At 43.5% G+C, this 16,433-nt stretch overlaps 1 protein-coding gene across 1 annotated transcript in view; it reads right to left on the reverse strand.

The window, feature by feature from the left end:
• Positions 1-4,817: 4,817 nt before the first annotated feature.
• SECISBP2L (SECIS binding protein 2 like) overlaps positions 4,818-16,433 on the reverse strand; it is a 69,415-nt gene continuing 57,799 nt past the window's right edge. The window contains exons 17-18 of the mRNA XM_013006373.3: positions 14,079-14,298; positions 4,818-9,431 (exon numbers count right to left, since the gene is read on the reverse strand). Of these exons, the coding sequence (XP_012861827.2) occupies positions 8,749-9,431; positions 14,079-14,298 (903 nt within the window). The 3' untranslated portion in view covers positions 4,818-8,748. The remainder of the gene's footprint in view (positions 9,432-14,078; positions 14,299-16,433) is intronic.

A 16,433-nucleotide genomic window follows, 5' to 3' on the forward strand; every position in this document is an offset into this window, starting at 1 on the left:
CATGTCTTGTGGCGATTCTTTGTGCAAATTGAAAGCACATGAAAAGGACATTGGATAATGTAACGGGTGACATTACTTACTTGTGACTCTTCTCTCCATGTCTTAAGGAGCTCTGCTGGTGCCATGGCTTACCCACTGGGCTGCTAACTGCAAGGTCAGCAGTTCAAAACCACCAGCCACTCCACAGGGAAAGAGGGGGACGAACCTGGCTTTCTGTTCCAATGACGATTTACAGTCTCGGAAACCCACGGGGGTGGCTCTGCTCTGTCTGATAGGGTTGCTGTGAGTCGGAATTGACTCGAGGGCAGTGAGAGCCAAGTCTTCGTAGCTCTCACCAAACGAACGGGTTGTTGTGGTGGTGGCTGTTTGGTGTCAGCAAGTCGGTCCCGCCCCATAGCGACCTAGTGACAATAGAACAAAACACCGCACAGTCCTGAGCCACCCTCCAATTGCTCCTACGGCTGAACCCAACAAGGCAGCCACTGTGCCAATCCAGATGATTGGGTGGGACCAGGCAAACAGAGTGTATGAGCACTAATAAGAGAGGGGGTGGTGGAGGTGTCAGTTTTGCCATTCAGCTGAGTCTAAGAGTGAGCCGTCTCCGAAGCAGGCACAGGAACCCCAAGGTCATGATGCAGGAAGAGTCACCAGCAGAGTGCGGGCCTGCCTGAAGTGACAGCAGGGGCAGCAGAAACCATCGCACTGAGACCACGGGGCTGAGCAGCGGGCAGACTGCCTGGCCCACAGAGGCCGAAGCCAAGGCACCACAGGGCTGAAAAGCCAAGGACCAGAGAACCAGGCCAGCCAGCATGACTGTGAACCCATGAGCTTCCCTATTAAGCCCCCACCATCATGAGCTTTGCCTGTGACTTCTGTGTGGCCTTTACCACTGATCGTTGAACCCAGCAGAGGACTCCCCAGCTGGCTTCTGAATGGGTCAAGGAGGATGGAGGGTGGTGCCATGTCTGACTTCGGCCTCGGCCTTGAGTTGGTGGGGGGTTGGGTTCTCCTCTCTACCTCACACCTTGAACCTGGACTCCCACCGCGGAACCCACCCCTCCAAGTGGCTCAGCAATGAGCTAGCAACTCTGGTCCCCAGCCCAGCAACTGCCACCTCCAGGTAATGCTAGGCTAGTCTGGTGACCCTGCTCACCACGCTGTCGCCTCGCACTGCCCACCTGGCAAATGGCGAGTGGCAAGAAAAGATGCCCCCATGCACCCACTCACCAGATAGTCACCACACCCTCCTCACCGGCCCACTCCCATGCTGCTGGGCTGATGACAGGGGAAGCCAAGGGCCACCTAGTCTGCCCTCAGCCACCCTACAGGACCCCCAAATAGAGGCCCATGTTCAAACGGGCAGTTGCTACCCCACCTAGCCAGAGACAGATGATGAGAGCGCCAGCCCCGCTAGACTACTGCCTAACCCGGCAAGCCCTGCCCACATAATGGTGTCAGAAGCAAACTTCCAAATGGAGATCCATCAGAACAGGCAGCAAGGCAGTATCAAGTAACGGGCTGTTCTGAATGTTGATTCTTCTTATTTGGATGTGTGTTTTTATTTCTAACAAAATCCCCTGAGCCCAGAGATGGGGAAAGGATTTACAGTTGTAAGAACAGACCGTGCAAAGGCACTGAGGTGGCACCACGCCTGTTTCGGAATCAGCAGGGAGTGGGTCTGTGTGGTGACAGTTATATGAGTAAGGATGGGAGGAGGGCGATGTGGTGGAAGATGAGGCCAGAGAAGAGTCTGTTGGCTGCAAAACAAACAAGCAAACAACCCAGAAACACACTGCTTTGGTTAAGGCAAATATTACGGATCACAGAGTTAGGGAGCCCTGGTGGCATGGTGGTCACATGGTGGGCAGCTAACCCCGAAGGCCAGCAGGTGGTAACCACCAGTAACTGTGGGCAAACAATGGGGCTTTCCACTCCCATAAAGAGTGACTTACAGTCTACAGGGTTGCTATCGATGGCATGGCATCAATGGCGGTGAGTTTGGTTTGAGAGGTACGGATCAAAAAGGCAAAGATCAGGATAGAAGGTGGCTCCCCTCACAGAGGGGTCACAAGGAAGGGATGCGTCAACCAGGGTGCAGTAAAGCACCGATGAAACACAATATTCCTCTGGTTCCTTGAGGCTTCCTCACTGCACCCCACACCCCACTATCATGACCCCAGTCCTGCCTTTCACTGCGGACTAGATCGAGGCAGAGTCCCACAGTGGGAGGTCCATGATGGTCACTACCTGCCTCGTCGCTGGCTAGGGCGAGCCTCAGGCTAGCAAGATGAAGTCTCCATTGATCTCATAGGAACCTGCACTCTTCCAGACAAACAACAAACAGCTCACCAACTCTCAGTTTCATCGTCTGCTTCCTCAGCCACAGGACAACGAACGGAAGGCTTGCAAACGAGACGCTCCACACTTCATGCAGCTCATTATCTGACTTGCTCTCACCCTCAACTTTCAATCGGAACTCTGGAGATGCAAGCAGAGTCTCATCCAAACAGAAGTGTTACCCTGCCTGTTTCTGTAGTAGTAAATATCTTTTAAGGACTTGACTACTATCCTAAAGGTTGGTGGTTCAAACCCACCCAGATGCAGCTTAACAGACTGGTGGCCTGTGATTTGGTTCTGAAGGTCACAACCTGAAAACCCTATTTCGGGCCTTCCTACTCTGTAACACATACGTTTGCCAGGAGTCAAAATCCACTCGGGAGCAACTGCATTACTGTGGGGGATGGAAGCGGCTAACCTGCCCCGCTATGAACCCAAGGGGTGGCAGGAACGCGCCCTCCCTGCGCGTCTGCGGAGCTTCTTTCTACTCGGACACAGGAGTTGCCACCAGGCAGAAGCAACTCGATGTCACCCGATTTTTTTTTTTTATGTCTCTTTGCTTGACACGCAGGTTGCCAACTAACAAGTCAAAGGTTATTAAACGGAAGAGTGGATGGGGAGGGACAGGGGTTTCCACAAGCCGTGCTTTGTTTCTGGAATCCATGTTTACGTGCCACTGAGGCCTTTCATGTAATGAGCCAAATCGTATCTCACACACGTAAATAGCATCAGAATTGAATGCAAGTCAAAATAATGATTTGCTAAGATAATTTGTTTCAAACAGCTTAAACTACTTAACATGATTTAGGAATCATTGAACTGTTTTCTGAGGGGGAAAAAAGCAAACAAAGTCATAGGCAGGTTCTTAAATTCTGATCTTAGACTGAAACACAGCAATTTTCACGGCAGTGCCCACACTTCAGGGGACTTTTCTCCTCCCCGCTTCAGAGAAGTAATATAGCCGTAGATGGTTTTCAGGTGCCACGCACACCCTCTTCTGGTCAGTTAGCAGAAAAACATCACCAAGAGGGCAAGAATTCTTTTCCCTGAAAGAGTACAAACACTAGCTAGTTATAGACCTTATGAAAAAGCCCTTTTTTTGTGACGCTTCATCAGAAACATTAGTGGTCCCGACGATATGGGTGGCTATAGAAAAGTGTAGGGAAGAAATCCAATGTGGTACTATCATTAAAAAAAATAGCATCTAGGATCTTAAAACAGCAGCCATCTAAGTGAGATGTCAGCTCCATTCACATGGAAGCAACATGTCAGCCTGTGTGATCTAAGGATTATAAATAATAAAATCCACAATCAGAGGGCATTGTAAATTATGTTAGTTTCCATTCTGAGCACCCAGTTTTCAGGCTAGACACCAAAAGTCCCCATGAGAATTAAACCTTCGTTGAATTGCTTCTGACCATTGGCCAGGGATGTGAAGACTTGCCCTCAGAATACACTACAAAGTGAGTTAGAGCAGTTAGGGTAAATTTAACATCCTATTTCCCCTTTGACCAATTTTCTTTCTCTTATATTGATGTTTTATTTGGGGGTGGTGGTGATTATGAATCTATTTATATGAAAGCTCATATGCGTAAATCTATAGAAACAATAATGGTTTATCAGGGTTCTGGCAGGGGAAGTGGGGGAACAAGGAGCTAATAATAAATGCAAAAATGTAGAAAATATTCTATGTAAGCTGTGATGATTGCACCACCTTTTAATATATGCAAACCCAATGAATTACTGAGTACATAAACTATGTCAGCAACTGCTGAAAACTATATTAACATATAAGACTGACTATATATAAAGAAAATTAGTGATCCTATTTCCGGCTATACCTGCTCTTCCAAGATTCTCTAAATTTCATTTTAACACTATAACAAGGTCTAAAGTAACTCTTTAAGAGTGTTAAGGTAAAACCCCATAGACCCAGCCTTTAAAACAAGTCAGTTCAGTTCTGGCACGTTTTACATGCCAGGATTGTGGTGAAAAGTGCATTTGGGGTTACACACCCTGAACACAAGTGCTGCCATGGTCAAGTGCAGTAACCACGAGTGTGCACTGTTGACCAGCTCTGGATCCCAGTTCAGCCATTTAGAAGCTGTTTGAAGTTGAGCGAGTCCCTTCACATCCATGACTGCTTCATTAGATTCTAAGTCTCTCTCTCCTTGGATTGTTATGAGAATTAAATGTATTAATTTTGCAAGATGATCTGAAGCCGGTTCTATAGGAAGGAATCTGTAGGAGCCTTCTCCAATCACCAGCTTGCGCTCTGTTAGCTGACAAGCCCATTCAACAGACCGCACCACTCTTTCCCACGGGGATTCTCAGTAACTCCTGCACACACTTCCCAGTCTTCTGTGACAAAGACCAAGCGAGCACTGAGCAATGCAAGAGCCCAGCCTTTTTGTTTTCCCTATCCTGCACAATATGGGTAAGTCACACATGCTTTAAGCATCTCTTCAGAAATGACAGACTACATTTTAATAATCATTTTATTAGTTACTGAAGAATCCCCACTAGTATTTACATAGTGCAAAAGCTATTATTACCCCCAGAAAGTGATAAAACAATTATCCTTCATACAACAAAAGAACAAGATGGAAACGCCTTCGTGTTATAGCTCACACTAATTTTTGCTAGCATTTTATTAGAGCATTACGATTAAGACATTAATTTATAAATCTATGTGGTACATTTAGAAATTAAATTACAAAATAATACAAATACTTTTAAGGTATGAGATGCCAACATAATTTAAACTTTTATCATTAATTAACAGTGAGATTTTAATTAGGAAAATAGTGTGTTTCCATGATGTATATACTATTAGAAGATAGAAGAAAATTTAAATCAATAAAAGATAATTAACTTTGTAATGAATTAAGTTAATGTTCTAACTTGTTGGCACAACATACAGAAAATACTTAAAATGACAAGTTTGTTTTTATTTAAGCAAACAGCAGCTTTACAAACAATAATACTTCTTACACATATACTTAAAGTAACAATGTGTTAAGATTTATGTTTATGTTCAAGAGTTGAAAATGAATGTAGAGTTCACTACCCATTTGCACATTACAAGTCCCACCCCTCCCACCTCCCCTAGCATATTAAGAAATCAGACAAGTGCATTTATTTGGATATTAATTTCTCAATATTTAAACTATGTGAATTCCTTTTGACTACTTCTTTACCAAATACTGGAGAATAGAAAATACCTTCTCTGCAAAAATGATCTGCAGTCAAAGCCTCTAAAAACTTTCAATGTATAACACATTATTGTTCTCATGTTTCGTCAAAAGAAATATATTACATCATTTACAAACATTTAAACCCAAAAGTAGGCTATTATGAACATTTGTCTCTTGAGAAGTACTCTTCACAGCAAACAAGCCTGCTGAAGCAGAAACCTAATTCAGGGATAATAGTTCATAATTCACATACTTCTATATGGAAATAAACACCCACTGTTAAATTATTGCCAGTAAAACAAACTCTACAAACTAAAAGAAAAATCACCATGGTTTTTGATTGCTTGTCTTGATGAACATTACTATTAGATCCGTTTCTGGGTCTCTGAAGAGCCACCCCACCTTGCACAAAGCAACAAAAAACTCCACACTTTCCTGTTTGCACACCTCCTCCAAAGCCTGCAATTCAACAGACACAGACTCCAAAATTTATCTCAAGGAAACAAATGTTAAAGATCCTACAGTATTAGTACTTACTTAAGCGCACTTCAACATAGTAGTATTTCCTTGATTAGATTTTGGTTTGTTCTCTTAAGAGTCGACCTGCCTTCTACATTAAATAAAAGCAGCAAAAACCACTGTGGTCCCCTGCATTTGCTGGCAGACGAGGTACTGCATGTGTGAGAGCGTCATCGAACACAGCGCTGAACACTTCTCGAGTCTATAGCAAAGTTAAGTTATTGGTAGTCTGAGAATCTCCTGAACTTCTCTTTGATAGAAACATCAAAAACCTAAAATGATAATTCATGTCCCAAATAGATATAAGACATCTTTAAAAAGTCATTATCTCAAGATCAAGAGTTATCTGAATCACTGACACCCAGTCATGGAAATTTACACCACACAAAGTATAGAAAGATTTTACATTCCCTTTAAAGACGGTCAGTAGTTCAATATCCCCATCATTTCTTTAAACCAACAAATATTACCAAATGTGTAGAGACGGTAAGATCTGCCACATCCAAGTCCACAATTCCTATTTCGGAGGCTTCATTCCTTATACGTCGCATGTCTTTCAATGTCGGATCCCAACCTCTGAGAAGGCTATACTAGAGAACAGCTTAAACAGGGCTGCATAAAAATGTCCGCTAGGTAAGGCTGACATTTTCCACACAGCAATGCTCCTAAACTTCCACAATTTACAAATCCTAAAACATTAAATAAGAACCTGATCTCTCTAGTAATTATATGCAGCCGGCATTGTAAAATACCAAAACTGGTAGTCCCAATGAGTTCGGCCAGTAACCTGGCCCGTTCTCTTTTTCTGCTTGTGAAGCAAAAGCAGAACAGAGAAAACATCCCTCCCTCTTCGCTTCTAAGCTTGAGAGAGCTTCAGAGAGCCCTGGTGGTTCAGTGGCTAAAGCACTCAGCTGTTGACCCAGGAAAGCCCAACTTCTGGGCAGGAGAAGGTGGAGACAGTTGACTTCCTTCCATACAGGCTTAGAGCCTTGGAAAGCCGATGGGCAGTTTGACTCTGTCTCTGAGTCAAAATTGACGAGGTGGCAGTGGGCTTAGTTTTGGTTCTAAGAGTTTGTAAGCAGAGAGCTGGACTGTGTGTCTATATATGGTCAGTTGGCTTCTGGTGTATTAGAGGGAAAACAAAATAGAAAAACAGTTTGTAACTCTCCCACCATTACATAAACATACAGAGGTCACTAGGGTCCAGCTGGTGACCAACAAGCAAATAAAACATTTAGCTACATTTAATTTCTCCCAAGCAGGTAAGCACATTTCCTAGGGAAGGGCAGAGATAAATAATAGTGATCCTGATGCTTGCAATTACCTACATACTCTAAATCACCTAACAGTTTCGGAATATTTAGAACAACTTTCTCCTTTCTTCTTTAAAACGTTCTCATCACCAAGCCTTGAGTGCTCAGAAGATCAACACTAAGTTGAGGACAGTTCCTTTCCTTGACTTCTTGTCCATGATGACGGCCGAGGTCAGGTCAAAGGGGCTCCGGCGAGGCACAAAAAATACATGAAAGAAAAGGGGACACCACCTTTCCAGGGATGGGTTTGGATACGCCAGCAGGTCTCTAGCTCAAGTCAAACGAATCCAGAATCAGAAGTGTCCAAGAGAATACACCAGTACAAAAAAGATCTGTGTCTGAATAGTTTACACATAAATTCTGTAGCCATACAATTGCTTGTTCAATTCACCTGCCAAAATCTGCCAAGTTTTAAGTCAATAACATTATGTACAAAAGAACATTCCTGAGGTCAGTAAGAAGCAAATATGAGACAGGACCTGGAAAATCCTATCCAATATGAGACAGAACCTGGAAAATCCTTCTCACTATTGTAGACATTAATCACTTCCCACAAATACGGCCGGCCATAATCATTCCTACTGCCTGCTTTCCTTTGCTAGCCTATGTTTTCAGAGGCTCTGTTTCGGCCCATCCTGGTGTGAAACTGCGTCATAACGTTAATGGTGACTGCTGAAACAGAGCATTTGTGGACCGGTTGGGAGTTGCATCAATTTCTAGTTTTCTGATTTATATTAGTTCTCTGGTTCTTTTTTTTAAGAATCCCAAATAACGTTCTAGTCGGCAAATTAGAGCGAAGGAGACAGCATCTCGAAGCAAAACGTTGGTACCTGCTCCTATCCTTAGATCTTTGCTCTTTAACTTCCAACATATGTCTAGGCATTTTGTTTATTTTCCTTAAAATTAAAACATGGCCTTTATTTTCTTAATCATTATTTTCCATTACAAAATAAGCTGCAGTGGATCTAAAGGTTACATAGTTCTCAGAAAGACACTCAGATGTTAATTAAAAGCTAAGCCCTAGAGCAGGGGTGCGGCACATCCAGCCCTCGGTCACTAAGGCCCATGAAATCAACGCCGGCTCACAACACACACCGCACCAGAGAAGTAGCTCCAGCCACCACAGTGGGGGTAAGTTAGTAAAACAACTGACCAATACGGCCCACGGATGATGTTCATAAATATCCAAATGACCCTTGGCAGAAAAAAATGTTCCCCATCCCTGCTCTAGAGTATAACAAAAGAAGTAAAAGACAGCTACAAAAATATTTGCTGGGAATTAAATACATATATTAAATACTGAACAGTGCAAAACGCTGAGATGAAGCATCAAGGTAATGGTTGCAACCCTTCCGCGTTGGAGACAGACAGCATTTCCTGAGTTAAACACTCTGGGGTGCACAACTACAATCAGAGTGCTCTTCATTCACTGAACTGCAGTTGCTGGGCTTTTGCTGCTCGTGGGCTGACTGCGGGTCAGCAGTCCACAGTTCACTGTCCGTCCCTGGCTCCAGGGGCTCAGGGCCCTCTGCTTCTTCTTCTCCACTTTGTTCTGCTGTGTCTTCCTCCGAACCAGCAAGGGTCTTTCCAAGCTGAAGAGTTTCCATAGTTCTCTGAGTCTCTGAGACCCAAGACTCAATTCTACTATTGAGCTGCACTTCTACAGAGATGGGCTCATGAGCATAGTCCTCCTCGTCGTCATCGTCCTCCTCCTCCTCTTCTTCAAGCATGCCAGGTACAAGAGTGCTGGTGGTGCTAGTGATGGAGGAGTTCAGGAGGTCTCGGCAACTGCCGTCCAAAGAGCCCGTCTCCGTACTCTGCTGTGAGGCCCACTCCAGGTCATCCGGCTTCACCTCCTCTCTGTCCGTGGCTGGAGACTTCCCGGGGTTTGTGGAGAGGGGAGCACCGCCCGCAGACACCAGCAATGGCTGCTTGCCCACAGGGGCTGCGTCCAGTGGCAGTGTACTGGGGTTTTCGGATGAGCTGTGCTTAACGGCAGCTTCTTTCTCGTTTTCTGATGTTTCCAGGCCATCTGATGTTTCTACCATGCTTCTCCAATTTGTTTCTGAAAATTATCCAAAAAAGATGTTGTTTAAAAACCACAACACTGTTTGAGAACCATGCTACTTCTAAATACCCACAAGTAAGAGGGAAGAGCAAAATACAGAAATAGGTTGACTCAGCAAATGACTGGAAAAACGAAGAAATTAAATTTGTTCCAAAACAAGTTTAAGTGTTATAAAGAGAATACAAATTTCAAAAAAGGACTTTCACGATAAAGACAGATGTGATCATAAACATGTGCCTTCAATGACAAGTCAATGTAGAGCAGAAAATGTATCAGAATCTTAGGAGGTACTGCTCTGCCACCCTCCTTGGTCTTTCTGCTTTTGCTTTTTAATGAAAATAGCTTTTCATTTGAATTACAGATACCACTAACTCTATACGGGCATGATCCGTAGCAACTTACAGTGATATAAGCAAGCACACGATGGCCTATACATCACGTTAAGACATCCAACTTAATGGTTATCCATAACAGCAGAGTGCGGCAGCCCCGATTCTGGGTATCTGAAGTCTGGGTACACGGTATGAAAAAACCCTTCTTTCCTGCAGCAACTTCAAGAGGAGAACGGACTCTCCCTGCTCTGACTCCAACTCAAGAGTGATCTACTCTTACATCCTCCCATTCCCAACTAGCAGTGGTATCGTTTGCGCGGCTTCAATGCAAATGGAAGATTGCAGGCATCCCTGAACTTCTCTTCCCTCCGCCGTCCACTGAACTCTTCACTACAGCTACTTCTGGCTACAGCATGGCTAACTTTGGGCCTTTCTCCACGTTCCCATCGCTACTCAGGCCCGGGCCTGCCTAGCTAGCTATCCAGCTATCCATTTCCTGTGTGCCTTGCAGAGGGGTCACACCACGTCCACGTACCTGGTTTTCCATTACCATCGGATAGGACCTAACACCCCTCATGACGTGAACACTTCACCTACCTCTCTGGTCTCGTTTCATTCCAACTCTCAAACGGGCATTCTGAAAGCTCACCGCTCCGGAAGTCCTACACTTTCTATTCCAACTCCTTGCTTACACTGTGTTTGACCCCTTTAGCCTTCCTGCTCCAGGTTACCCCTGATGGTTGCTCGCTGGCACGGAGTTGGCGCTAGCTCACAGTGCCCTTACACGTAACCTAAGAAACCATTGCCCAGTGCTGCGGCACGCTCAGAGCTGTTGCTGTGCTGAGGACGCTGCTGCAGTCACGGTGCCGATCCAGCTCACGGAGTTTCTTGTTTTCGCTTACTTACGTTTCCCTTTACCAAACGATGCCCTTTTTTGGGTGATGAGCTTTTTTCTGAACGATGCGTCCAGACGAAGCAAATTGACATTTCATCACTATTACTTCTAAAGAATACGCTCGCTGTACTTTTTCCGTGATAGATTTGTTTAATTTCCTGGCAGTCTACAGTATATTTAAAATTCTTCCCCAACACAATTCAAATGCTTCCATTTCCTGTGGTCTTCCGTTTGCCCTGTCCAAGGTCCACACGCAGAGATGGTGACCGAGGAGACCATGACTTAAACTAGGTGCTCCTTTATCATCCAAGTGGCACCTTGCTTTCCGCCACTTGAACAAGGGCTGTTCTGGCGCAGATCTTTTTCCAAGATTTCTTCACGACTGTTTCCATGGGTGTGAATTACTGATCCAAGTAGAGTGATATCCTGGACAACGTCAATCTCTTTGCCATTTATCATGCTGTTGTTGATTGGGCCAGCTGTGAGAATTTCAATTTTCTTTATGGTCATGTACAATCCATATTGCAGCTTGAAGGTTGCGTCACCTCCACCTGACAGGTTGTTAAACACCCTTTCTCCAATCCGGAGAACACATCTTGGAGAACCACCTTTCATTATCGATTGCTTTGTGAAATCTTTTCTAACTTTCTTGAGAAGGATTCACTAACCTGAACTCTGCAGCACGTTTTGCATATATTTCAAAAGCATTTATTTTGATGTCTGCTGTTCCAGTCCCTCATGCCTTCCCCTTCGCACTGCAGCTGTGCCGTTGTGTTTGGTATATGAGAAGAACTCAGGGGGGCAGGAAGGGTGTCTACTAAATCAAGTACTTCAGACATATATAACTGTATAAAAATACATGGGGATTTTTAAAAATATATAGATGCACATTTACATTTTCTTCTAACAGTATGCAAACGTACTGTTAAGAATTCACTTAGAGTGTCTGTATTAGTCTGGGTACTTTAGAGAAACAAATCCACAGAAACTCATGTAAAAGAGAGTTTTATGTAATGGTTAACTGTGCATCAAGAAAGCATCCCAACCCAGTGCTGCCCACGCCCACAGGTCCAACATTAACCCATTAACCCATATGTCCAACACCAATCCAAAGTCCTCCTCCATCTCACAGAGCAGACACAATGACGCCGACTGCAGGAGGAAAGCCGAGTCAGTGAGTGTGTAAGCATCTCAGTGCTGGCAGGGGTCTCCACACGGCAGCTCCAGCACCCAGGGCTGCATCGGGGCAGGTCCATGTGGCTTCTCCTTGGGGATGTCTTGCAGGAAGTGAGCCTTGCCAGCTAAAGCAGGGAACTGGCAAAGGCAGCTGCACTCTGGTGCAACCATCACAAAGCAAGAGACCCGAGAGCTAGAAAGGCGAAGCTCATGGAGCCATGTATCCCTCCGCCCTTCAATTAATTCCACATGTGTCTATCGGCCAGGTTGGCACAATAAACTAAATAACTCAGTGTCTTAGAAAAAGTCTCAGGGCGCTAAGTGAGGTTTCAGTGGAGAATGTGAAATCAGAACACTGAGATGATTCCATGTAAAGAATGGGCCAGAAAGGTAGGCTCAGCTATCTCAACAAACCTGGAAATCTCTCTCTGATTTATTTAAACAGAACTCAGAAAAGCTCTATTTTGCAGGTTGATCCCTCCTAAGAATGAGAAAATTGGACAGCAAATAAGGAAAGCCAAAGAAGAATAGATGTATTTGAGTTAAGGTGCTAGCGAAGAATAATTAAAGTACCACAGACTGCCAGAATAATAAGCAAATCCATCTTGGAAGAAGTACAGCCAAAATGCCTCCTAAAAGTGAGGCTGGTGAAACTTTGTCAGTGATCTCTCCTGGCTAAAGAAACAAGGGAAGTTTCCTGCAAACATTTGCTTTCACTGATAAACGGAACATACTGCCTGGAAGTTCGACTTTTGGTTTTGTATACCCAGCACTGCAGTAGTCACCTAAAGCAAGCATGAGATGATACGTCCAGGACAAAGCTAGACTGAGAACAGAAGAGAAGGGAAAGCGCTCTGATCCTGCTGACACTGTTGAGCTCTTACACCAGCTCTCACCTACCTCCCTTCTGAGATTTCACATGCACCACAATGAAATATTCTATCCGAGGCTAGTATCAGTGGGCTTTATGTTTCTAGTTGAATGTAATGTATCTGATACAGATAAAATAATTTGAGCTTTGCTCCCAAGGTTACTTATGATAATTTCTGCCAATTCCACTTGCATTCTGACAAATCTGGGCCAGAACCTACAAAATTCTATGAGGCGCCCTCCCTAGGATTCAGCCTCTAGTTCACAGGATTTCAGCTCTGAGTAGAAGCTTACAGATAGATGCCCTAGTCCCACCTTCTTTATTTCACTAGAAGAAATCTGAGGTCTAAAGATGAGTGGACTGTATACATATCTTAAAAAGCTAAGACACTGAATCTTGTAACACTTTAAGTCTCATGCTTTTTGCAAACATCTCTGAAATCTATCTTTTATATAACGTGTTGTTATGTGTGCTCTTATAAAGACCACCTGTCGATTTGTCATTGGCCCACCTAGAGCGCTATGAATTGATCAGTTTGCCTATGGAATATGGCATTTCCTAAGCTGAAGAACAGATCTCACAAACGTCGCACTTCTTCGTCTTCATTTGCAACAAAATATCACACCGGCAAGGAAGTAACCTCACAGTGAGTACCCCTGCCCAGGACCAATAGTTTCCTACAGATCCACAAGAATCTGTTAACTGCCTCTGGTCTGAAACCTTATCGAAAGTATTCCAACAGTCATTGAGAATCACAGACTAGGAAAATAGAAAAGGAACTGTGTGAAGGAAAGCAAAAGACTGCTCTAGAGTTCCCTGTCTGACATGCTAACGGGCTTTTTGGGGAACTCTCAAGTTCTGTTAAAGAAAGAAAGGGGGGCCAAGATAAAGGAGGCAACTGTCAAAAGAGAAAAAGAAAGAAACAGTGGAAACTAGGTCAAGAAAAGAGAGAGCTTAGTGGCTCAGAGTATTAAACAAGAGAGCTTATGATGGAAGGTACAGTCAGTAACACTGAACATATAAAATACTATTTTTTACATATTCTTTTGACCACAATGAATATTTAATTCATAACAAATGCCACATGTCTAGATTTAATCATTTCATAAACCTAGACTTAACTATTGTTCATCTTATACAATTTTAACAACTGAGTATAAAATATTAGGGTAAAATGACAACCCAGTATTTACTTTGTTCTAAGTAACAGGTATGTATGGTACATTTGTTTTAAACCTCAGCTTTTTTTTTAAACTATGACCAAATTCCCGGATCTCACAGAAAGCCTAGTCCCAAACAGCCTCATACATTCTCATGTTTGGTAAACAACAAGAGAGAAAGCACAGTCAGCTTCTGGAACAAGCACTTACCATATTCCTTCTCGTTGACTTCGGAGATAGGCTCAGAAATAACACTGCAGAAAGAAACCGCACTGGCTGCGGACGGGTTCCGAGAGTGGCCCATGTGGTGTGGGCCCTTCTTCACATTCTTCAGTGCTTCCTCAGCCTGCTCTTGCTCCATGGCTGCCACCATATCTTTATATGCTTTCCTCGCTTCTTCAGTGAGTTCTACTAGTTGATTAAACAGGCTCTAAAAATGACAAGAAGCAATTCTGATTAATCCACTTGTCACAATTTTGATCCCTAATAATTAGCAATATCCCTACTATTTCAGGATCAAGTTATTTTCAATCAGCACAAAATCAAAATGGTATTCTAGCAAGCCACAAAACCTTCTAAAGTGCTCTGAAACAAATACATATATTGCTAACTTCATGTTCACCAGCCTGGGGAAATTTCTTGATTCTAATCCTCGTCACAAAATATATATTAGAAGTTCTAACAGACTGTATTAATTCAATAAATTCACACTCTCTATTGTTTGGCACAAGGGATATTACTGCTTGTGTCAGAAAGATCTGAGCTCAAAGCAGAGAATGTTTACTTGTGATTTATTGGCGATGCCAAGGTATTCAACCGTGTGGACCATAACAAACCACTGACAGCCTTGAAAAGAACAGGAAATTTTCACTGTACACATCCAAAGGCTGTACATGGATCAAGACGCAGTTGTGCAAACACAACAAAGAAATACTAATTTAAAATCAGGGACGGTGTGCATCAGGGCTCTATCCTCTTACCATACTTATTCAATTCTTTTCCTCACAACTTGAACAAGATTGAAGTTGTCAAGGATTTTTGTCTTGCTTGGATCCATCATCAATATTCATGAAGCAGTAGTCAAGATATCAAAAAACATGTTGCATTAGGTTAATCTGCTGCACAAAATTGCTTTAGAATTTTGAAAAGCAAGGATGTTACTTTGGGGACGACTAAGGTGATCCTGACCCAAGCCATCACAGTATTTTCAATTGCTTCACATGCATGTGAAAGCTCAGGACATTTGAGAAGAATGAAGAAAAACGGATGCATCTGAATTGTGGTGCGGGAGAAGAATATTTTAAGTACCATGGACTACTTAACAGGACAACCAAATTTATCTTGAAAGAAGTAACATCCAGAGTGTTCCTCAGAGGTCAGGATGATAAGACTTTGTCTCATGGCACGTGCTTTGGACATGTTGTCAGGAGAAACCAGTCCCTAGAGCAGGGCGTCACATTTAGTAAAGCAGAGGGACCACGAAAGAGAGGAAGGCTCCCAAAGAGGTGGGACTGACACAGTGGCTGCAACGATGGGCAGCAGAGGCACAATTGTGAGGATGGAGAAGGACCAGGCAGTGATTCGTCCTCTTGTGCACAATGTAGCTATCTGACAATACATAGGGGAGAGACTATGATTGGAACACCAACTGTTACCTAAGCACTTTCCACAGCAACTATACTATGTGTGGTTTCTGAATTAACTGGTTAGCATCGGTGAGGAACTTATAACGGCAGATGATATAGCTGGAGCTTTGACAATGACAAAAATATAACCCTTACAAAGTAGACAAGCATGGTTGGTGGGCCAAAGGCAAAGTATGGAAATGGAACATAAGGCCTAGAAGTAGAATGTGGAGTTAAGAAGTTCCTCCATTCGTGAAATTATAACAAAGATTGTTAAAAAAGAAGTGACCACAGTGAAATGGTAGGGCCACCGAGAATACCTGTGTCAACGCAATGGCAAAATGTCTGTACTGTATAGCATTAACTGATAGCTAAAAAGTGATATCCCAAAATATCAAAGTTTCCACAGCCACCAGAAACACAATTGCTTTTAGTAGATCTTATGTCGCTTTTCGGCAATATTCAGTTCATATTAATATCTAAACCTAGTACCGCAATTTAAAATGTGAAAGGGGCATTGTTTTAGGGTGCTGACTAGTCTACTCTGACTCATGGGAACCCCAGGAGATAGAACAGAACTGTTCCATTCGGTTTTCTTGGCTTTAAGTGTGTGGTTTTTGTTTCTTTTTTCCCCTTAAAGAACAAAATACAGAAAAATTCAGAAATGACTTCAGTATACAGTTGAGTTGAATTTTCATAAACTGAACACATATAACCAGCATGTCCACCCTAAACAGGCACTATCCCCATCAAACGACAGCTTTCTGGGCTGTAATCAGTATGGAGGTTGAATGTCAAGCCTTTTGCCTGCAGAACTGATGGGTTGATTTGAACCACCAACCCTTGACCTAACTTCTGTGCCCTCACATGCTGCACCACCAGCTGGCACACATGACGTGAATGCACACACACATTTACGGTGAAGTATGTGAGGTTGGCT

This window comes from Echinops telfairi, unplaced genomic scaffold (assembly GCF_000313985.2).
Source record: "Echinops telfairi isolate 266 unplaced genomic scaffold, ASM31398v2 ScPeMD7_8;HRSCAF=38, whole genome shotgun sequence".
Lineage (NCBI taxonomy): Eukaryota > Metazoa > Chordata > Mammalia > Afrosoricida > Tenrecidae > Echinops > Echinops telfairi.